The 24,846-nt window shown below is 37.2% G+C and overlaps 1 protein-coding gene across 1 annotated transcript in view; it reads left to right on the top strand.

Moving 5' to 3' along the window:
* Positions 1 to 24,846, top strand: part of Dgkk (diacylglycerol kinase kappa) — a 132,450-nt gene that overhangs the window by 48,316 nt on the left and 59,288 nt on the right. The window contains exons 3-4 of the mRNA XM_071606589.1: positions 237 to 317; positions 2,338 to 2,442. Coding sequence (XP_071462690.1) covers positions 237 to 317; positions 2,338 to 2,442 — 186 coding nt within the window. The remainder of the gene's footprint in view (positions 1 to 236; positions 318 to 2,337; positions 2,443 to 24,846) is intronic.

Raw genomic sequence — 24,846 nt, forward strand, 5'->3', positions numbered from 1 at the left:
GATTTTGGAAAAGTTGTGTTTTGGTTTAGATTGATTTATTTTTTATTTGTCATATGACATATCCACAAAAATCATGTTTTTAAATAAATTTTGGCCTTGAAGATAAAAGAGTGATTGGATCATTACTGCCAAAAATGCCTGTCAGTGTGTGTGCATGTATATGTATGTCTATTTACCTTTTAATGTCACTTTGCGTCATTAAACAAATGGTTCCTCTTCCTCTTATATCTTTCCAGTTTGTACACTTTGAAACAATTGATCTGTCTCAAGTCACCTTGGCAGAAAGCAGCTGTAGAAATCTTTGCCACAGTTTTTCTGTAAGTATGATTGGGAATGACTGAATGAGCAGGGGTGGGGGCTAGATAAAAAGAGGGGCTACCATGCCTACTAATTCCCTCTTTGGACATTAAGTTTCCCAAGGCTCCTTTGATATTGAAGTGTTATTTTTCATACAAACATTTTCTACAAACCCACTGTTTGGGGCCAAACAGTGATAGTCCTTTTCCCTATTATCAGCGTACTATAAAGCTAAGCTGATTTCAGATTGTGTGACTATTAAAATCGTCAGTCAATCTTCCTGATAAAGTGATTTATAAGAGTATCATTGGGAGGGTTTCAAGAGACTACTAACATGTCATAGAAAAATATCAGGATAATCCAGTTACATGGTATCCCCTCCTTTGATGAAATAGATAAGAACCTAAATCCAAAGTGAAATCTACCCCATGCTGATATTACTAATGAGAGCATCTCAAAGAAAAAAAAATGGATTTTTCTGAGGAAGTGTTTAAGGGCTTAGCATGCCTGAAATGTCATGTGGGGCTTTTGTCATTCAAATGAATCCAGACTAGAAAACTCACTGAAAAATAGCCAGTCCATTGACCCAGAAATTTCCTACCCACCTCCTCCCAAAAGTATCTCTTCCCAGTCTCAACAGTGGGTGATCCTCTGCAGCAGGTAGAGGATGGTATTTAGTGGACTAAAAAGCTATAAGCCTAATACCCTTCTTCCATGGCTGGTCCACATTCCATCCTCTTTTGAAAAGAGAGCAGATAGATCTAACATAGAAACCCAGCTTTGTTTTTTTCACATTATGTCACATTGGCCCAAGGTAAATCTGGGCATTCTACTGATTTGTCCCCAAATGAGTCATTAGGTCAATGTTTTTGGCCTTGATTCTACAAAGAAATCCTACAGGCAAGGCTGCTCCTTAGCCTAATGTAAGCACAAAGGCACTGCACAACAGTCCCAACTAAGAATAGGTTTGGATCAAAGGAGTGGCTCTGATCACAATCACAACTACCTGCCAAACAATCATGCTGTGTTACATACAAAAGGAAAGGGAAATTGCTTGTTGGTGTGATGAGCTCTAATTCTAAGATTTGAGATGTTGGTAGCCAAAGCAAATAAGGCCTTTGAAGCAATGACTGATGCTATAACTATCCATGTTCCCACTTTCCTCTGGGGAAAGGCCAACTTATGCCCATGGTCTACATCTGCTAGACCCTCACCATGACTTACTTATTATTCCTGAAGGGTTCTTGAACCAGGCAAGATTAAGAGAGACAGCTATAAAATTTTCTTCAGGTTGTCCTCGCCCCTAAGAAAGAAAGAAACTGGATTTTTTGGACATCTCATTTTGGTGTACCCCCAAACAGAAAGATGTACACCTAATGAATTAAGTACACTTTTACCACTTTGAGTAGACAGCAGCAGTAAGCACTTGAGTAATAGGTGATGCATGGCTTTAGTAATAATCTCAGTGACTCAGGAGACTGAGGCAGGAAGATCACAAGTTCAAGGACATCCTGGGCATCTTAGTGAGACCATGTCTTAAAATTTAAAAAAATAATAATAAGGGTTGGGATGTGACACAGTTATAGAGCACCTCTAAGCTCAATCTACAGTATTGAAAAAAAAAAACATGGATTCTGGAGCCACAGACTATATTTCCATTCTAGCTTAGCTTTTTATCTGCTAGGTGACCCTGGAAAAGTCATTTATCTTTCTTTGGCTTAGTTTTCCTGATGATGAAATAGGAAAATTAACAACACCTGTCATGGGGTTGTAGTGAAGGCTGTAGTGGAGTCCTTTAGAAGAGTCCCTAGTACATAGGAAGTACAATTAAATTGTTAGCTATTACTATTATTGCCATTGTTATTATTTTGGGTGTGTATATAAGGAGCTGTGAGTAACCCTAGGAAATCATGTGTTATATTGAAGAAATGGTTTGGGTTATGTTTGATAGATCTAGCTAGTTCCTTAGACTATTCACAGACTGTTGTGGAGGAAAAGTTGTGGACCAAGAATGAGCTAATAATGTGACTTTTTGTTCAGGTTATTACACCAGAACGAAAAGTCACCCTGGCAGCACCCAACCGGAAAGACATGGAAGAATGGATTAACGTCATAAAAACCGTCCAACAAGGAGAAGTTCATAAGGTAAGGGAAATAGTAGAAAACCCACACAACTCTCATGGGTAAATGCTTAGGTAATTGCATTGGTTAATCCACATTTTAAACAGGGAAATAATATAATAGAAGCGGAGTATTCAGTCAGGAAGTACAAACAGATAGCTTTAGGAAACCTGTTTAGAACTATACTTGAAAAGGAATAAGTCACTTAGATTCAGACCCTGATAAATATGTGGTTTATATACCTTGGCACACATGTACTTGATATGTAGATATCACTGTATTACCCAATGAACAAGGCACTCAAGATGTATAAGTGCAGGTAACTTAGATGCCCTTCTGTTAGGAAGGCTTCAGTTGGAAGTCTTGAGTTGCATCTGCTGAATGACTATAGTAACAGGTAAAGAAACTGAAACTCAGAATCAGGAAGGAATCAGACTGAGGTGAAAACTACTCAGTAGTAAAATCAGGTTTTGAACCTAGGTTGTGTCATCCCAAAGCTTATGTCCTTAACCAGTATAGGATTCTTCCTGTCTGTTTTCTGTTCATCATAAAATGAGCATAGAGGGAAGAGCAAGGCACAGTCTTCTCCAAAGCTTATTAGGGTTCTTCCTCTCCTTGGCAATATCAAGTCTTTGACCACTGCTTCCTACAGCATTCAAACTCTGGGCTATGCCCCCAGCCTGTTCTTCTATTAGATCTCTATAGTTATAAGCTATGCGAGTTCCAAGAAAGGAGGGATCCGTGGCATTTATTTATTTAGAACAATGTCTGGCACATGACAGAGGCTTAATAATTATTTTTGAGTGAATAAATGTATCTGGGGATAATAGTGGAGCTAGGTTTTGGAGAAGGAATGATACATGGTTCATATTAAAGCAACATTCTTCTTTGAAGGTCTTGGAGATCAACAAATGAATACATACTTTAAAAGATCTCTATGTCTTAAATAACTAGCAAAGGGCAGAGGATTATTCCAGGTAATTCAGATGGAGCATTTTGCAATGTAGTTTAGTAACAATGGCCTTTAGAAGTAAAAATAATACTATCAAGAAGAACCATCTATCCTTATTCTCCCAGGGCTTCTTTCTTAGGGTTTTGACCACTTAGTCTTATAAATATACCTTCTTATACCTATGGCTGTGATGAGGGAACATGACAAGTTTGCTGACCTGGGGCCTTTCCACATGTCATTAAAGCCTCTTCCAAGCCCATGATGTGTTGTGCTTAATTAAGAGATCCTTTGCTTAGCATTTGATAATGGTCCTTCATATGACTCAGCATTTCATACATTTGTTATTTTCTTTTCCCCTTCCTGATGGAAAAGCATATCCCTCCCTGGCAGTGAGGCCATTATGGCACAACATTAGAGGTAGCCATGAAAAGCTATAAATTCTATGCTTCTGTCCCATCCTTATCCCCGTGGAACAATCTTTTTCTTTCCTTGGCTTACTTCTATTCAAACGGCAATGTTTCTTACAAATCAAGTGACATTTAAAATTTGGCATAAATGGTCACATAGGATATTTTGAATTTTAATTATTAGTCCATGAATGCAAAACATGCTAGAGAAAGTCACCAGAGAGTTGATGTGTCATTCCTGATTCCACTGAATTAAACACCTAGGTATTGACTACACAGCACAAAGCAGAAAGGAAAAAAAAATAATCTGCCTGTTTACTTTCTTGAAGAGTTGTGAGTATCAGGTTATAATCACAACTTCTGTGAGCTGCCCCAGGGACCTAAATCTATTAAGGAACACTAGTAGCTGATAGAGAAATGTCTCACCACCAGCATCTTAGCAATTTGTCTTGCTCGAGGCTTAAACGGACAAATACGCTTTCTCTCATATGCACCTTATCTCTAACAGTCTCTTCTATCCTCTGTCACCACCAGCGCCTGACAAATGTGGTGAGGGAAGATTAATCATGGATTTAGTGGTCTATTAGAGTAGTGACAATATAATTGGGTAATCTATTGGAAACTAGTCAGTACACAGTAGTGAGCCAGATTCTACTAGGTGCTCAGTTCTGTTCCATAGAGTTGAAAAAAAAAGTAAAAACTGAACTCCTGATCTCACTGAACATTGAGGTAGTTGATAAGACAAGATATACATAAAAAATAAATGACACTACTTAAGGTAAATAATTTCCACAGATATTATAAGGCAACACATGATCGACTGCTGGATGAATGATACAGAAAATAAAATGGTATAGGCATTCAGCTGGAGTCATTTGGGAATACTTAAAAGAGAAGAGACTTGAGATTGACCTTGAAACATGGATAGGATTGTTTTGGTGCAAGTGATTAGGGCAGGGGAAGTCCTGAGCATGGGAACTGTATAATAAAGAACTGTATAATAAAAAACTGAATAACAAGAAAACAGAACTTTCTTGGAATACAGTACAGGGGGGATCCATTTCACTAGAAGAGTTTAGGAAAGTGAGTGCAAGAAATATGTCTAGAGATAAATTGGACCTGATTGGCGAGGGTTTTCAATGCCATGATAAAGAGTGGGGAAGATTTTCAATGATCAAAATTAAGGTGAAGGGGAAGTGAAAAGGGAAGAGAGCTGATCAGAGAGACAGTTTAGAAACACAGGATGGATTTGAAAGGGAAAAGATGGAGGCCAGTAGTTCAGAGAGGAGGCTCTATATTAATTCAGGCAAGACAGTTAAGCACCATAATAAGAAAAGGAAGTGAGAACAGATACTAGATACTGAGTTTGGAACAGGGGAGAACCTACATATGAAGGCAAAAGGGGAATATACCTCAGCGGTTGGGCACTTGTCGAGCATGCAAGAAACCCTAGGTTCAATCCCCAGCACTGCAAAAGAAAAAGAGAAGAGAACAAAAAACAGAGAAAGAAAGAAAGAAAGGAAGGAAGAGAAAGAATCAAAGGAGAGAGAGGAGTCATATGCAGATGAAAGGTTTGAGGCTACAGGATTTTAAAAAAAGAATAGAAAGGAAAAAATTGGAAATAAGGAGCTGTTCAGAAGACTTGATGTAAAGGTTAATTCTTTTAATGAACTGTCATGTAACCACTGATTAAGGAAGCAAAAATGGACCTTAAAATTCATTTAGATTTCAGATTCTAGATCCTAGAGCACCTGGAGATCATGAGTCATGAAGCCTTTATTTGAACCCTTCCAACAACAAGGAGATGTTTCTTGCAAAAGTCTCCATTCAAGGGCTGGGGATATAGCTCAATTGGTAGAGTGCTTGCCTTGCATGTAGAAGGCCTGGGGTTCAATCATCACCAAAAAAAAAAAAAAAAAAAAAAGAGTCCATTCAATGCTCCTAAAGCCTTAAATCTTGCAATGTATTTTAAAGGCTTTGGCCTAAGTAGAAGAAAAAATGAAACAATGTCTGAACAATAACGGCTAGCTACAGCAATGGCATTGGCTGCCTCTTGAGGGAGAAAGTTTCCTATCATTGAATGTATTATAAGCAAACCATTTATACAACTGCTTGCCAGCATATTGTATAGAAAATTAATTTTTCAGGTGCACAAACTAAATGAACTCCAGCATTCCTTTCAATTTGTAAAGCGTATGATTCCAAGATTTGACTAAGCAGATGGGAAAACTAAGCCACAGAGATTTCAGTTGTCTTGCCTGAAATCACAGATGATTGTGGCAATATTGAGATCTTAGCTCTTCTAATTCTTAATCTATGCTCTTGGAAAGACATCTTCAATTCTGCCTAAATAACATTCTTCTTTCACTCCTCTAATCCCCATCCTTTGTGATTATGGAATAAGAATACTACGATAAAAACTGAACTGTGCAAATTAACAAATAGATTCAAAGAGAATAAAAGATGCTTTAGCTCAGTATCTCCATGCCTAGTGGTTTGCCCAGGATGAATTCGGTTTACACTTGTCCCCTTTCACTGTTGAAAGTGCCCTGACTTGGACAATATGGTTACCTTATCAATGACAAACCAAAGAGGCCCTAACAGTCTTCTGTAGTTACCCAAATCTTGATGAAACTGAGCAGTTGAGTTCACATTACAGCACAAACCACTGATTTGGTTTTATCTAAACTGAACCTTTCATCATGTAAGTAATCCCAAACAAGATTTTTTAAGGAGTTACATCTTTATAAAATTTTGTGCTTTATGGGATGTTTCACCTGAGACTTTTATGCACTTTTAACACATGTAATAATACCAGATCCTCATATTTGGATAGTATTTTAAAGTTTGTAAAACAGCTGAACTATAATAATCTCATTTAAGAATTATGCAAATAATTAATATACATAACTGAGTTCTGGATTATTCTGAAAAGGATTAAGGAAATTGGGAAAACAGTCTTAGCTGTCATAGATCAGCAATGTGTTAGGCAGTTCCAACTGCTATAACAAAAATACCATAAACTGTATGGCTTAAACAATATTTATTTCGCATATGCCTAGAGGCTAGGGAGACCAAGATCAAGGCACTGGCAGATTTTGTGTCTGCTCAGGGCCCATTTCCTGGTTCATGGATAGTTGGCTTCTCATTCTGTCCTTATATGACAGAAAATGAAGCAAGAGAGCTCTCTGGGTTTCCTTTTATTAATCCAATTAATGAGGGCTCCAACACCTTTTACAGCCATCATATTGTGGGTTAGTCTATCAATATACGAATTTAGAGAGACACAAATTTAGTTCATGACAATATGACTCTGTCCCATCAAAGTTTCATGTCCTTCTCACATGCGAAATAAGTTCATCCCATCCAAAAAAGCCCCCAAAGTCTTAACTCATTCCAACATTAACTTTGAAGTCTTAAGTTCAAAATATCATCTAAATATAATTTTAAATCAGATATGAGTAAGACATCCTGAAGCAAAATTGCTCTCCATTTGTGAATGTGTGGACTCAACAAGTTATGTGCTTCCAAAACACAATGTTGAAACAGGCATGGAATAGACATTCCCATTCTAGAAGGGAGAAATCAGAAAAAAGGAAGGGATGATGCGTTACAAGCAAGTACAAAACTTAGCAAAGAGAGATCCATGAGACCATAAAGCCCAAGAATGACCATATTTGGCTTCATACTCTGCATTTTGGACTCAGTGGTATGGCAGTCTCTCATTCCAAACACACTAGGTCAGAGGATCCACATTCCAAACACACACTAGAGTGGAGATCTCAGCATTCCACATCAGCTGGGTGGCACTGTCACACCACAAATCAGAGGTCATGACCAATGCTGTATCTCTCTACAGTGACCTCATCCATGCCATAATTATTTTCTGGGGCAGGGGTCATGCCCCCAGGTCTCTGGTGAGCTGGCTCTACCCTAACGGCGCTGCTAAGCATTTGTCCCATTCTTTGAAATTTAGGTTAAGGATACCCACTCTTACTAACCTTAGTCAAAATAGTCCTTGAAAGTAGCCTGAGCAATAAGGCAAGAGAAGGAAATTAAAAGGATACAAGTAGGAAAAGAAAAGCTCAAACTATCTGTTTGCTAATGCCATGATCCTACATTTAAAAGAAAAAATTTAAAAAAAAAAACCTCCACCAGAAAAATTCTAGAGCTGATAAACAAATTTCATGAAGTAGTAGGAATAAAGATTGACATATATAAATCAATCGCTATCCTATACTTCAATAATGAATCTGCTGAAAAAGAATTTAGAAACCCTATCCCATTTGCAATAATCTAAAAAAAAAGTATTTTGGAATCAATCTAACCAAGGAGTTGAAGGACCTCTACAATGAAAATTATAGAACACTAAAGAAAGAAATTGAAGAGGACCTTAGAAGATGGAAAGACCTCCCAGGATCTTGGATAGGCAGAATTAATATTATCAAAACAACCATTCTATCAAAAGTGATATACAAATTCAATGAAAAAACCATTGAAATACCATTGACATTCTTCATAGAACTAGAAAAAGCAGTTACAAAATTCATTTGGAAAAATAGAAGACTCAGAATAGTTTTAAAAAATCCTGGATAAAGTGGATAAAAAACTATCCCATGTACATACATGATTAGGGATTAGATCAGAAACTGCAACAGCTAAAAGAAAATGTAAGGCCAATACTCCAACATGCCAGTATAGGAACCAACTTCCTTAACAAGACCCTAAAGCACAGGAAATTAAATCAAAATCAATGAGTGGGATGACATCAAATTAAAAAGCTTCTGCACAGCAAAGGAAACAAGAACATGAAGAGGGAGCCTTCAGAATGTCCTATCTGCTCCTCAGATAGGACAATAATGTCCAGAATATATAAAGAATTCAATAAACTTAATACCAGTTATGAAAGGGCAAAAGAACAAGACACTTATCAAAAGAAGAAATACACATAACTAAGAAATATATGAAAAAATGTTCAACATCTCTAACAATTAGGAAAATGCAAAACAAAACTACATTGACATTTCATCTCATTACAATCACAATGGAAATTATCAAGAATATAAATAAACTGGACATGATGGTGTATGTCTGTAATCCCAGAGGCTGGGGAGACTGAGGCAGGAAGATCTCGAGTTCAAAGCCAGCCTCAGTAATGGCAAGGTGCTAAGCAACTCAGTGAGACCATGTCTCTAAATAAAAGATAAAAAAAGGGCTGGGAATGTGGCTCAGTGGTTGAGTGCCCCTGAGTTCAATCCCAGTACCACCCCGCCACAAAAAAGAATACAAATAATAATAAGTGTTCATGAGGATGTGGTTAAAAAGGTACACTCACACATTGCTGATGGGACTTCAAATAAGTGCAACCACTCTGGCAAGCAATATGGAGATTCCTCAAAAAACTAAGAATGGAACCACCATATGAACCAACTCTCCCACTCTTCAGCATATATCCAAAATATATAAAATGAGCATACTATCAGAATGCAGCAACATCAAAATTTTATAATAGAAAAAATTCACAATAGCCACGCTATGGAACCAACCTAAGTGCCCTTTAATAGATGAATGGATAAAGAAAATGTAGTATATATACACAGTGGCATATTACTCAGCCATAAAGAAAAATGAGATTATGGAATTTGCTGGTATAGAGATGGAACTGGAGATTATCATGTTAAGTGAAATGAGACAGAACCAAAAAGTCAAAATTGAATGTTTTCTCTGATATGTGGAAGCTAGTCCATATTAAAGAAGAGAGAGAGAGAGAGAGAGAGAGAGAGAGAGAGAGAGAGAGAGAGAATTTGAAACAGAAGAAATTTCTTATATTTGAAATATAGAAGAAAGATAAGTGGAGTAGAGGAAGGGGATTGAGGGGGAGGGAGGAGGGACAGAATAAGGGAAGAACAGTAGAATGAATCTGACCTAACTATCCCATGTATATATATGAATATACCACAGTGAATCTCACCATCATGTACATTCACAAGACACTAATTTAGGGGGAAAAACTATAATTAAATAGCAGAAATATCAGTAGAGGGAAGGAAACAGGGAAAGGGAGGAAGGAAGGAAAAGGGGATGTATGGGGGACTGAATTAGAACATATTATATTTCATGCTTTTATAATTATGTCAAAATAAATCCTAATGTTATATATAAATAAAAGGAACCAATAAAATGAAAATAAAGAAAAAGAAAAGAAATTGAGGATGAGGCTAGCCCGCCCCCTCTGTCCTGTTCACTTTGGGCCTTTGGTGGGAGTGGCACACCTCATGGTCTCTGAATCACCTTAGGGGTTCTTCTTTCCTTGTCTTCAATAATGGCATGTTTGGCAGCCAAGTAGGACTAAGTTCCATACAAATTTAAAGATTGTTTATTCCACTTGTTTTTTTATTATTTTGTAAACCCTGTATTTATTTCTCCCTTGCTTTTTTTCTTACTTTGTGCTTTAAAGGTTTTCTGTAATTGTATGGTTTGAATCCTTTCTTTTAATACTGTGTAAGTTCTATAAGTGTTTCCTTTGTGGTTACCATGAAGCTTACATAAAATATCTTCTCCTTAATACAGGCTCCTTTAAACTGACAATAAATTGCTTTTAATTGCATAAAAATATCCAACAATTTCACTCTCCTTGCCCTTTGATTTTTTTTAAAATTTTTTATTGTTGGTTGTTCAAAACATTACATAGCTCTTGATATATCATATTTCACACTTTGATTCAAGTGGGTTATGAACTCCCATTTTTACCCCGTATACAGATTGCAGAATCACATCAGTTACACATCCATTGATTTACATATTGCCATACTAGTGTCTGTTGTGTTCTGCTGCCTTTACTATCCTCTACTATCCCACCTCCCCTCCCCTCCCCTCCCCTCTTCTCTCTCTACCCCCTCTACTGTCATTCATTTCTCCCCCTTGTATTATTTCCCCTTTCCCCTCACTTCCTCTTGTATGTAATTTTGTATAACCCTGAGGGTCTCCTTCCATTTCCATGCAATTTCCCTTCTCTCTCCCTTTCCCTCCCACCTCTCATCCCTGTTTAATGTTAATCTTCTTCTCATGCTCTTCATCCCTACTCTGTTCTTAGTTACTCTCCTTATATCAAAGAAGACATTTGGCATTTGTTTTTTAGGGATTGGCTAGCTTCACTTAGCATAATCTGCTCTAATGCCATCCATTTCCCTGCAAATTCTATGATTTTGTCATTTTTTAATGCAGAGTAATACTCCATTGTGTATAAATGCCACATTTTTTTTTATCCATTCGTCTATTGAAGGGCATCTAGGTTGGTTCCACAGTAGTGCTATTGTGAATTGTGCTGCTATGAACATCGATGTAGCAGTGTCCCTGTAGCATGCTTTTTTTAGGTCTTTAGGGAATAGACCGAGAAGGGGAATAGCTGGGTCAAATGGTGGCTCCATTCCCAGCTTTCCAAGAAATCTCCATACTGCTTTCCAAATTGGCTGCACCAATTTGCAGTCCCACCAGCAATGTACAAGTGTACCCTTTTCCCCACATCCTCGCCAGCACTTGTTGTTGTTTGACTTCCTAATGGCTGCCAATCTTACTGGAGTGAGATGGTATCTTAGGGTGGTTTTGATTTGCATTTCTCTGACTGCTAGAGATGGTGAGCATTTTTTCATGTACTTGTTGATTGACTGTATGTCCTCCTCTGAGAAGTGTCTGTTCAGGTCCTTGGCCCATTTGTTGATTGGGTTATTTGTTATCTTATTGTCTAATTTGCCCTTTGATTTTGATGTAAAAAATTATAATAGTTTTTGTAACTTGTAGTACCTATGCTTTTGTTGTTGTTGTTGTTTTGCTTTGTTTTGGTACTAGGAAATTGAACTCAGGGGCAATTAAACACCAAGCCACATCCCAAGCCCTTTTTAAAATATTTATTTAGAGACAGGGTCTTGCTGAGTTGCTTATGACCTTGCTAAGCTGCTGAGGCTGGCTTTGAACTCATGATCCTCTGGCCTCAGCCTCCAGAACCATTAGGATTACAGACATGCACACCCAGCCATTTTTTTTCCTATATGTATCCTTTTAATTTCTTCTCTTGCCTGATTAATCTGGCTACAGTTTCAAAAATATATTGAATAGAAGTGATGAGACTGAACATTCTTGTCTTGTTCCTGATTATGGAGGAAATGTTTTCAGTTTTTCTCTGTTCAGTATGATGTTGGCTTTGAGTTTGTCATAAATAGCTTTTATAATGTTGGAGTAAGTTTCTTCTATCCCTTGTTTCCCCAGCAAAAATAGGTGTTGGATTTCATCAAAGACCCTTTCTGCATTTATTGAGATGATCATATGATTATTGTCCTTAATTCTATTTATGTGATGAATTACATTTATTGATTTGCTTCTGTTGAATCAGCCTTGCATCCCTGGGATTAAACTTGATCATAGTGGATTATCTTCGTGTGCTTTACAATGTGGTTTGCTAAGATTTAATTAAAGATTTTTGTATCTATGTTCATCAGGGATTTTGGTTCGGTTTTCTTTCCTTGAGGTATCTTTGTCTGGTTTTGGTAGCAGGGTTATACTGGCTTCATAGAATATATTGGGAAGTGTTCCCTCCCTTTCAATTTCATGGAACATTTTAAAGACTGGTGTTAGTTCTTCTTTAAATATATGGTAGAACTCAGGTGAGAATCCATCTGGTCCTGGGCTTTTCTTTGTTGGAAGGTTTTTAATTGCTGTTTTGATTTCTTGACCTGATATTGGTCTGTTTATGTTTTCTATATCTTCCTGGTTCAATTTTGGCAGGTCATGTGTGTATAAATTTGTCAATGTCTTCTAGATCTTCCACTTTATTGGAGTATAATTTTTCAAAATAGTTTCTAATGATCCCTGGATTTTAGCTGTGTCTGTGGTGGTATTTCCTTTTTCATCTATAATTTTGTTAATTACCTCTCTCTCCCCATTTTTTGTAAATTTCCTGTGGGTTTATCAGTCTTATTTCTCTTTTCAAAAGTCACCTCTTTGTGTCAGTGATCCTGTTTAGTGTTTAATTTTCAATTTCATTAATTTCAACTCTAATCTAAATTTTTCCTATTTTCTATTAATTTTCCTTTTCTGAAGTCTTGAGATGAAGCATAAGCTCATTTATTTGGGATCTCTCTATTTTTTTAATGTAGGCACTTAATGGTATAAATTTTCCTCTTAGAACTGTTTTCATAGTGTCTCAGAAAATTTGATATGTTGTATATTCTTTGTTTCTGAGAATTTCTTGATTTTTGTCTCTCATATTTTCTCTGATCCATTCTTCATTTCCAAGAGTATTTCCAATCTCTGTGTTATTTATATGCTTTTTATAATTTTTCTTGCTGTTGTTTTCTAATTTCATTTCATTATGATCTGATAGGATACATGGGATTACATCAATTTTTTTTTTTATTTACTAAGACTTACATTGTTGCCGCAGTCTGGCTGGGCACAATTCAGGAGCCACTTGTCAAAAGAAAGTAACTTTATTTTTAGAACCAAAACAGCTCCTCAGGAAAAACCTTCAGAGCCCAACTGCCACCAGGGCTTCCCATAAGCCTCTCAACCTCCCCCACTCCTCCTGCTCTTGAGGCCGATTGGCTGGGTCGCGTGGGCGGAGCCAAAAAAAGCACCCCAATGAGCAGCTCCGTAGTCTGAAAGGGCGGGGAAATAGCCCAATGAGCATCACCACAGAGGAGCCAATCAGCTAGAAGTTGCTGGGGCCGCTGTGAGCCAATCATCAGCTGGCAGTCTGAAAGTTTGCTGGGGCCCTTTGGGCTGTGGCTCTCAACATCTCCCCCTCTCTGTTTAAACAACAAGCATGTGGCTTAGGGACCGTGCCTGCCTTAGGTTGTCCAATAGTACATATGGTTCTTACCCGTTATCGGATGAGCTGATCTCAAGGCATCAGCCTCCTGTTTTAGGTTGGTACCATTGCAATTGGATCTTACCAGTCACTGACTACCAGTCCAGTATACAGCCACACCTGCGGATAGGTCTTTGTACCAGCGGGGGGGGGGGGGTGAGGTTCTTTGCCTCACCTCTGTTGGCCCCCAAATTTTAGCTGAACGATCATGACAAGCAGAAGGGAGGAAGATACACCAAGCCAATTGACGGCTCCTTTTGGAAAAATTGTACCACCGATGACACCATCAGCAAAAATACCCCAACACTACCACAAGTCGCTGCACCAACAGATAGTTCACAATGCATACAGGTGAGTTCACAATGCATACAAGTGATACATAGTCCAGGCAAGTTCTGCAAGCAGTTCAGTGATGGCTATTGCAGAAGCTGTAGATTGGTTTTATCTTTGTCTTCACCAGCACTGGGATGAAGATAAGAATTCTGGCAATAATGGCTAAAGAAAAAATTATGTAACATTCCAGAAGGCACTAAAAGAAAACAATTTTCTTAACAAATTACATTATCTTGAAGAGAATTATTAAATATAATGAAAAGGAAAGGTGAAAGTAAACAAACAGATCTGTTAACCTCCTTTTTTATTCACATATTAAAACAATCCTCAACAGCTGTTTACCCAATTTAAATTAAACCATTTAAATCACGGGCCCCTTCAGCTGTGGCTCTCAACACATTGTGACCTATAATGTTTTGGAAAATGTTCTGTGGACTGCTGAGTATATAATAAATTCAGATTTTTTTTGGGGGGGGTAAAATATTTTGTAAATATCTATTGGGTTCATTTGATTTGTAGTATTATTTAAGTCAGATATATCTTTATTGATTTTATGTTTGGATGGCCTGTCTATTGAAATCACCCAGTATTATTATATTGGTGTCTATTTGGGTTTTAATTTCAAGAAGTATTTTATTATGTAATTAGGTACACTGACATTTGGGGCATTTATCATTGTTATATCTTCTTAGACTGTTCTCTTTATCATTATGTAGTGGCCTTCTTTATCTCTTCTGATTAATTTTTGCTTGAAATCTGCTTTGTCAGTCCTACTTGCTTTTGGACTCCATTTGCATAGAATATTTTTCTACCCTTTTACTTTCAGTCTGTGAGTCCTTGCCTATGTGTTGAGTCTCTTGCAAGGTGCATGTAGTTGGATTTTATTTTTGATCCATTCTGCTAATCTATGTCTTTTAATTGGGGACTGAAGACCATTTACATACAGTGTTGTTATGGATGTATGTTTGTAGTTTCCTGACATTTTAATTTATTTGCTGTATTTAATTATGCCTTCATTTTCATTTAGTTTGTTGTTCTTCTGGTGATCTCATTTGTTTGGGAGTTTGGGTGTTTGTTTTTGGGTTCCCCTTTGTGCAGTTTATCTTTGAATATACTTTGTAGTGTTGGCTTAGTGGTCAAGAATTCTTTTAGTTTGTCCTTCTCATGGAAAGTTTTTATTTCAGTACTTATTATGAAAGATAGATTTGCTGGATATAGCAATCTTGGCTGGCAATTTTTTTTCTTTTAGAGCTTAGAATATCTCCTTCCATACCCTCTTTGATTTTAAGGTCTGAGTTAAGAAGTCAGAAGTGAGCCTTATTGGTTTGCCTCTACATACAACCTGACATTTTTCTTTTGCAGTTTTCAGTATTCTTTCCTTATTTTCTGCAAGACATCTTGATCATGATGTGTCTTGGAGAGATTCTGTTTCAATGTTGTCTATTTGGGTTCCTATATGCCTCCTAGATGTGGATGTCTATCTCACTTCTAACATGGGGAAATTTTTCCATTCCTATCTCACTGAAGGTGTTCCTAATGCCTTTAGCCTATATCTCCATATTCTGTTCTACCGTAATGACTCTCAGGTTTGTTCTTGATGCTGTCTCACATTTGTATATTCTGTTTATGGTCTTTTTTTCTTTATTGAATTCTGAGTATTCAAGTTCATATACACTATCTTTAAAGCCTGAACTTCTGTCTTCAAGGCTTGAAGTTCTATTTTCTATAAATCAAATCTGTTGGTGATACTTTCAAGTAAAATTTTAATTTGATTCATTGAGTCTTCCATTTCCAGGAGTACTGAATGATTTATTTTCATTATCTCTATTTTTTTATTAGAATGGTCTTTCATCTCCTGTATTTGCTCTCATTTCATTCCTGAGATATTTTTTGAGTTCATAGAATATTTCAATAATCAGTTTTTTACAGTCTTTCTCTAGAATTTCATTCTCTTGCATATCTGTAGGTTCCTTTGTTGGGGATTGTGAATTTTGGGGTGATATTTGTTTGCATTTTTCTCAAGTTTTTAGACATCTTGGACTTACACATCAATTGACATGGTTTCCCCTTCCTCTTCTATATTGTCCTTTTGTTTGTTGTTATCTTTTTTTTTCTGGGACTTCTCTCTGTTTTTCATGTATGAGTAGATGTCCAGGTGTAAGAAGTGAGGTCCCCCTCTGGTTCTTCCTCCTTGGGTCCTGGTTGTTGGTTTAGGGTTTTTGTCTCCCCAGTTCTATGAATTGAAGTAATGTGAGGCTAGATCATATGTGGGGTGAAGTTTGCTGTTACATGGATGAGTCATAAGTGTTTCTCAGCAGCAGGAAATCTACCCTGTGTATTTGAAGAGTCCCAATCACATTCTAGCCCCCCTTAGAGGAAGTGGGGAGTTACTAAGAGTACAAATGTTAGCAACAGATGTACAGCCTTAAGATAAATGTCCAGTATCTACTTTGACATGTATAACACTAATTTCCACCTGCATAGGAATGAAAGGGTTGCTATTTAACATCAACAGCAACAATAAAAAAAAAACTATGAACTAGATCAGATATTAAACATTAGATGTCTAATACATCATACACTGTACTGATAATCACAACAACATGAATGAGTAGGAATTAAATCAAATATATAATTATCTTAGATTGTGGGATTATAGTTTCTCGGGTGAAGAGAAAATAAGGTAGCAAAAGCAAGAGAAAAAGTTTGAAATATATAAAAGCGAACAGGACAGAAGCAGGAGAGTGTAGCAGATGATGGCTCTGAAGAAGGAGGAATTAAAAATAACCAAAATAATAAAAAAATGAAAGAGAAGAGGAGGGAAAGGGAAATTGTGTCTATTAGGGGGGAAAGAGAGTGAAGAAGTGGCAATCAGTGGGACAAAAACCAAGATATGAACAAACAAATGTCAGATCAAACAGCTCTAACCCACATATAATTATACCCCACCAAACCAAGGATAAATAATAACTGGGTAAAGAAGTATGCAATTAAAATTAATATAAAATTGTTTCAATATTTTTAATTGTTTTTGTATGTATGTGTGTGTGTAAATATATATATATATGTATACATATGTATATGTATATATATATATATATATATATATATATATATATATATGTACACACACATTTGCTTGTTTTGAACTTCTCTGCACAGTAAGAACACATACACATATTCTCACAGAATGGAAAAAAAGTAAAAAATTATAAAATATAATGAAATGATATTTTAATTATTTAAATTTAAAAATGGGAGGGATCATGAACAGTGATCAAAATCCATGCACGTATGAGTTTGTCAGGATGAACCCAACTGCTATGTATAACTAAAAAGTTCTAATAAAAATACATAAATAATTAAAAATTTAAGAATAACAAAAAAACATAAAAATGACACAAAAATATAGACAAAGTTATAATAAATTTTTTGTAAACTAATAAAAACCTAATATACAAACTTTATTTTAGGAAAAACTGACATAGAATGATAAAGAATGTTTGAATTTGCAGTAATGTATAAAGGTTATAAAAACAAAATGCAGAAAGATTTCCTTAGGTATCTACACAGAGAAAGCAAGATATCTAACAAAAATATCCTAGACTTTCCCATAGGAACATTCAATGCCAGAAACCAATAGAATAATATCTAAAGTTCAAGGGAAAAGGGGGTTTGACCTAGTAATTTATACCAGTGAAATTGTTCTTCAAGTATGAAGCCTATATGTGGAAAATTCTCAAGTAAGAATTATAGCACACATGAACTTTTCTTGGAAGAAAATAACATAAATCAAACAACTCAGCTACTAATCAAGGCAACCAATTTATAAAGAGAGATATCACAATAAAAGGACTATAGCATCCTATAGTCAACAGAGCACTAGACAAGGTGTTTCAAAAGGAAATGTGGCATGGATGTTATAGTTAATCAAGTGATCTTTCTAGTGTCTGAGCAAAGAACTTAGGCATACATGAATAATGTATAAGTAAACAGGAAAACTAAATGACAATAAAATCTAGCCAAATGAGGGCTGGGACTATAGCTCAGTAGTAGAGCACTTGCTTTGCACATGTGAGACACTGAGTTTTATCCTTAGCATCACATAAAAATAAATAAGTAAAGCTATTGTGTCCATCTACAACTAAAAAATAATTAAGAAAACAAAAAATAAAAGAACTATGTATCAAGCCAGAGAAGAATTATTTTTTTAAAAAATCCAGTCAAATGAAAGATTTTTTTAAATCTGAGGAATAACAAAGCTGAAATAAAATATATATTTTTTTAAATTTTTAAATGAGCAGTACATGGAAAAAAAAGAGAAAATAAAGATTAAAAAAATTATGAGAAATAAAGAGCTTGTTTTTGATGAGGTGGTCAGAACTGTGGCTGGCAAGGATGGATTTTCATCTTTTTCTTTTTGTGCTCTGTAACCCTTGGGTCAAGTGCTGGGGGTTGTTAAGTTCAACCTCTTTGTGTTCCTCACCTAGCTGCCAGCCACTGTGGCCAGGAGCCAAAGCTGGTTGTAGTAGCTTTCAGCTTCCTGTCTCCCAATATAGGATGGGATAGACTGGTGAGTGCTGGCAAATTGTGTATTCTAATGGGGGTGCTACAGAATTCTAAAACTAGAAGTACCAGTAGCTGGGGTTTCATTTTGCCTGACCCTTGGAACTCTGTCAGTGGGTATTTGAAATTTGATCCCCACCTCCTGTTGCTGGAAAGATATCAATCTCTGCTGAATATCTCCGTCTAAGGTGCCTCCTGTAAACTCCATTTTTATAGTGTTGAGTCCAAACCCCACAGTTTCATATTCACTGCTCTGGATGTGAATTACCCAACATCTGCCCTGGAATGCAGAGGCTCCTGTATGGCCATTATCCATTTTCGGCATCTTCCCAATAGCTGTTATGGGATGCCAGCAACAAAGCAAGGTCTCTGTTCTTCATATCTGGAGCCTGGATGCCCTAGGCGCAATTCTTTTTGTGCTTATTCCAGTCACACTGGACCAGGCACATTCTGAGGCCCACAATAGGCAACTTCTGGGTCATCTGGCAGCTTCCTTTATGAGTTCCCAATCTCCTGCCTCTGCTGGATCCCATGCAATCCTTATAAAGCTTCAAGCACCAACAAACCCTGGTTAATGTGGAACTATCCATTCACAGGCAGAGGATTTTCTTTGCTTCTTACTAAACAACTGCTCCCACGATCTCTGTGTCCATTAGGATTAGTCTCCTCTTTATTGCACAGGTTCCCACAAACCTTTATTGCACAGGTTCTAATCTACCATCTCATTTTTTTCTCCTTTTTCTGTTGCACTTTCCTCTCTCTCTCTCTCTCTCTCTCTCTCTCTCTCTCTGCCTGCACTCCCCTCCCCTCCCCTCAGCGACTGATGTGATGTCCTATATTATGTTCAAAATTCCCAACTTTCTGTATCTCTATGGTTTCTTTTATCACCCAGTATTGAATTTGGTGGGTTCCCTTAGCTACCCGCCTCACAGAGGAGCAGACTTCTTGCTTTTAAGTCTGTTTGTTGCTGATGAACTCTTCATCTAATCTACCATCTCATCTTCTCTATAGTTGTTTTTAATAGTTTTGTCTTTTAACTCTTGTAGTAAGGGATAAAATTTCTTTGCACACCATCCTTACAGTATCAGAGAATTCTCAGTATGATAATGTATTAATAATACCATTATGCTTTTTATTTTCATATTTTTATTAACTAGCAGCCTTTTTTCTAGACAAAAGAACTTCTTTAGCTATTTAGCAGGCCCTTAGCTTTTGTTTTTTTCAGAGTAAGTTTTTGATTATCCTTCATTTCTGAAGGATAATATGCTGGGTAAAGTATTCTTAATTGGCAGGTTTTCTTCAGCACTGAATATGTATATACCATCCCATCCTCTCCTGGCCTTTAGACTTTCTGCTAAGAAAACCACTGAAAGCTATATTGGGGATTTGGGGATATTAAATGTTTCATATATCTTGCTGCTCTCAGTATTCTTCTTTATCCCTGATTTTTTTTTTTTTTTTTTTTTTTGGTGCCAGGGATTCAACAAAAGTTCACTTAACGACTGAGTCACATCCCCAACCCTTTTTATGTTTTATTTAGAGATAGGGTCTCACTGAATTACTTTGGGCTTCACTAAGTTGCTGAGGCTGGCTTTGAATTCAACAATCCTCCTGTATCAGCCTCCTGAGCCACTGGGTCATAGGCATGCACCACTGCACCTAACTATCCCTGATTTTTGATAATTGTATTCTCATGTGTCTTAATAAACTCCCTTTTAGGTCAAATTTAATTGGAGACCATTGAGTTTTCTATATTCAAATATTGCCATCTCTCCCCAGATTGGGGGTATTTTTAGCCATCACTTCCTTGAATATATTTTCTAGGTCTTTTTCTCTCTCTTTTCCTTCAGTTATGCAAATTTCAGTTCACTTGATGGTATCACAAAATTATTTTTTCTTTTTGGGGGGTACCAGGGATTGAACTCAGGGGCACTCGACCACTGAGCCACATCCCCAATCCTATTTTGAATTTTATTTAGAGACAGCGTCTCATTGAGTTGCTTAGCACCTCACTTTTGCTAAGGCTGGCTTTGAACTCGAGATCCTTATGCCTCAGCCTCCCAAGCTGCTGGGACTACAAGCATGCACCACCAGTGTCACATAATTCTAATTGGTTCTTTTTTCATTCTTTTTTCTCTTCTGATTTGATAGTTTCAAATGTTCTGTCTTAAAGATTACTGATCCCAGGGGACAAAACAGGAATAAACATTCTGCATTTTCCTTCTTGACCAAGTTTACTGTTGAAGCTTTCTATTGATTTTTTCAGTTAGGTTATTCTATATATATATATATATATATATATATATATATATATATATATATATGATTTCTGTTTTTATTATTTCTATTTATTTGTCAAAATTCTCATTTTGTTCATGAATTATTTTCCAAATTGCTTTTAATTTTCTATATGTATTTTCTTATACCTCCACAAGCTTCTCTAAAAGGATTATTCTGAATTATTTTTCAGTCATTTCATAGATTTATATTTCTTCTGGTTCTATCACTTGGGCTTTATTCATTTATTTTAGTTGTATCACATTTCCCTGATTTTTCATAATACTTGTATCCTTACATGGCTGCTCATTTGAGGAGATGGTCACCTCTTCTAGCCTTTGCAAGTATTCTTTGGCAGTGACAGGCTTTTCCTGTTTAGTTTAGCTTAGGATTCAAGATGGGCAATCTGGTAGCAACCCTGCACAGGCAGATCTTCGTGTTGGGTTCTGTAGCTTGAGCGTGTTATTTCCTATGCTCCTGAGTGGAGTGGTATTGCTGGTTGTGTTCCATGGGCTGGTGAGACCCTGAGGGGACTCTGTCATTAGATGGAGCTGCTAGCTAGGCTCTAATCACCTCTGATTGGGCAGGGTTGCAGGTTGTTTTCCTTGGCTGAACAGTACTGTTGTTGAACTCTGTATTTGGGCAGGGCTGTGTGATGGGCTCTAAGCCTAAGTGAGGTCCCTGAAGTTGTTGCTCAACCCCACAGGGTGGGCAGGACCTGAAGCTGGTCTTTATATAAATGTATGGGTTTGGGCTTGCCTCCAGACCCAAGGCAAACTTATGCAAAGCACGAGGGTTTGGAAGAGTCACAGCTCTAAAATTGGGTAGGGCCAGATGCTCCCTCTAAGTAATCACTGGCCTGAGTTGCTTCCAGGTCTGGGAAAGACTTAATGTGAACAGCTGAACTTAGTTGGATCACCTTCCCAATGGTAGGGTTGGGTGGGGCCAGCTGCTCCTTCAGTGGGTAATCACTGACCTTCACTTGCCTCTCCACCCAGGGGAATAGTTAATAGCACCTGAGCTGTGTGGGGAAGCCGGGTAAGGATTTGAGCCTAGAAGAAATGTGGCCTGTGTTTCCTTCCGTGTGACCATTGGTTAGTTTCTCTGGTATGGTACCTCCATTGGCAAAAATGCAGAACAACCACCAAGGTCTGCACACTGTGCACTGTGAACCCCATTCCTCTTCTTTATTTCTAACTGACCCCAGGTGCTCAGGTCCTGTCGGTAGTCCCATTGCTTCCCAGGGGACAAAACAGGAATAAACATTCTGCAGAACCCCCAGAATGATGGGGAAGTTTATTGTCCACTTTCAGCTCTTTTCCCACTGTAGAAACTGAGTCCAGGGGAAGTTTCTGTATGTGGTACTGTGCCACCTGGAAGGAGGGATGGTGCAGTAAAGAGAAACATTCGTAGTACTCTAATCACAGCTTTTCTTAGTTCTGCAGTCCAAATGGGAGTGTCTCAGCCTCACTTCTGAGTTCTGGGATATTCAAAATGCTACTCTTGCCTGAGAGTAGTTATTACTTGGACTTTGGTAGGTAGAGATTAAAGCTGGAGAACTCCTATTCTGCCATCTTGCTGACATCAGTCCTTCTCTCAAATTTTATTATGAGCAGAAGGAACCAAACCTCCTCAATTAAAACTTCAGTTTCATCACTCACAACCTCTACCTTCCACAAAATACCAAAACACAAATAAATTCAGCTACGTTTTTTGCCCCTTTATAAAAAGAATGACTTTTTCTTCATTGTCCAATAGTATATTCCTTATTTGCATTGAGACTTCATCAAAATGGCTGTCCATATTTTTACCAGTTTTCTGTTCATGGTTACTTAGGTATTCTCTAAGAAGATAGAAGCTTTCTCTATTACCCTCCTTCTTTTCTTTCTGAGCTTTTGTCAGAATTACCTTTAAAATTCCCTTCACCACAATCTAGGCTTTTTCTAGCATGTACCTTAAAACTCTTCCAAATTCTTCCCATAACTCACTTCCAAAGCCATTTCTTCACTTTTATTTATTTGCTCCAGCAGTAGCCCCACTTCATGGTAATGATTCCTGTCTGAGTCATTTTGGGCTGCTATAATGAAATACTACAGACTGGGTGTGTTAAACAATAAACATTTATATCTCACACTTCTGGAAGCTGGGGGATTCAAAATCAAGGCACTGGCAGATTCAGTGCCTGATGAAGACCCTCTTTCCAGTTCATAGAAAGCCATCTTCTGTGACAGAAAAAGCAGTGAGACAAGCATTCTGGGTCTGTAATAAAGGCACTAATACTATTTATCAGGGACCCACCCTCACAACCTAATCACTTCCCAAAGCCCGCACCTTCTAAAACCATGACATTGAAGGTTAGGATTTCATCATATGTATCAAGGGAGTTGCAAATTCAGTCCATTGCAAGTGAAGAATCTGGAGCGATGAATGTATTGGTGAATGAATGTATTCACCTAAGTATTTTAGAGGTGATAAAATTTTAAAAACATAACTGCACACTAAAAGCTTTAATTAAACCTACTTTTCTAGCATTTAGAAATTGGTAGGTTGTGTACATGCTACAGATTGACTCTGTCTTCAAAATGGAGTATGAAATCTGCATCAGCAAATAAAAAAGACCTGTAATGACATGGCTGTGACAGTTAGTTAGGGCTGCTGTAATAAATTACCACAACCTTTGTGGCTTAAAAAAAAGAAATTTAATCTCTCACAGTCCTGGAAGCCAGATATCTGAAATCAAAGTGTCAGTGAAGCCATAATCTCTCTGAAGGCTTTGGAGAAGGAGCTTTCTTTGCCTCTTCCTAGATTCTAGTGGTTGCTGACAATCCTTGGTGTTCTCTAGCTTGCAGATACATCACTCCAATCTCTGCCTCCATCATCACATAGTACTCTTCCCTGTGTCTATTTGCTCTGTGCCTTTACAAGTTGTTCTTCTTTCTGCATATTCTGTATTCAAATTTCCCTCTTCTTATAAGGATACCAGTCATTGGATAGTAACTCACTCCAATCCAGTATGGCCTTATATTTTTAAACATTTTTACTGGTGCATTATAATTATACATAATAGTGGGATTGATCATGCCATGTTCATACATTCACATAACATAGTTTGATCAATCTCATTTCCCAGTCCCTTCCATTCCCTCCTCTCCTCCCTCTCACTGATCTGCTTGTTCTACTTTACTGATTTCCCTTCCATTATTATTATCATTTCAATTAGTGTAGTGCATTATAATTAAATATATAAACAGATTCATCATGATGTGCTCATACATGAACATAGCATAATTTGATAGATTTCAGTCCATAGTATGTTTCCATGCCCTTCCCTCTTCCCTCCCTCTTGATTACCTTCCTTTACTCTATTGGTTTCCCTGTATTTTAGTGAGACCCCCCTACACACTTTTTATTCCTTTCTTTTTCTCTCTCTCTTTCACATATTAGAGAAAACATTCAACCCTGATTTTCTGAGCCAGGCTTATTTCACTTACCATGATATTCTCCAGTGCCATCCATTTATCAGCACATGCCATAATTTAATTCTTTACATCTGAGTAAAACTCCATTCTGTATATATACCACAGTTTTTATCCATTCATCTATTGAAAAGCACCTGGGCTTGTTCCATAATTTGACTATTGTGAACTGTACCTCTATTAACATTGGTATGCCTGTATTCCTGTAATATGCTGATTTTGTTCTTTATCCAGTATGGCCTTCTCTTAAATTGACTACATCCTAAAGGACTCTATTTCTCCATTGCAAAGTAAGACTATCTTCACAGATACCAGAGGTTAGGACTTTTTGGGGAAACACAATTCTAACTACTTAGTTCACCTTTCTAACACACAAAATGCATTTACCACATCAAAACATCTTCAAAAGCCTTAACCCGTTCTATAATTAACTCAAATTCCAAACTCTCATCTTCTGAGTAATCTAAAGCAGGCATGAGTGAAACTCTGGGTATAGTCTTTCCTGGGGCAAAATTCTTCTCCACCTGTGGAACTATGAAACAGAAAACAACATAT

This window comes from Marmota flaviventris, chromosome X (assembly GCF_047511675.1).
Source record: "Marmota flaviventris isolate mMarFla1 chromosome X, mMarFla1.hap1, whole genome shotgun sequence".
In the NCBI taxonomy this organism is placed as follows: Eukaryota; Metazoa; Chordata; class Mammalia; order Rodentia; family Sciuridae; genus Marmota; species Marmota flaviventris.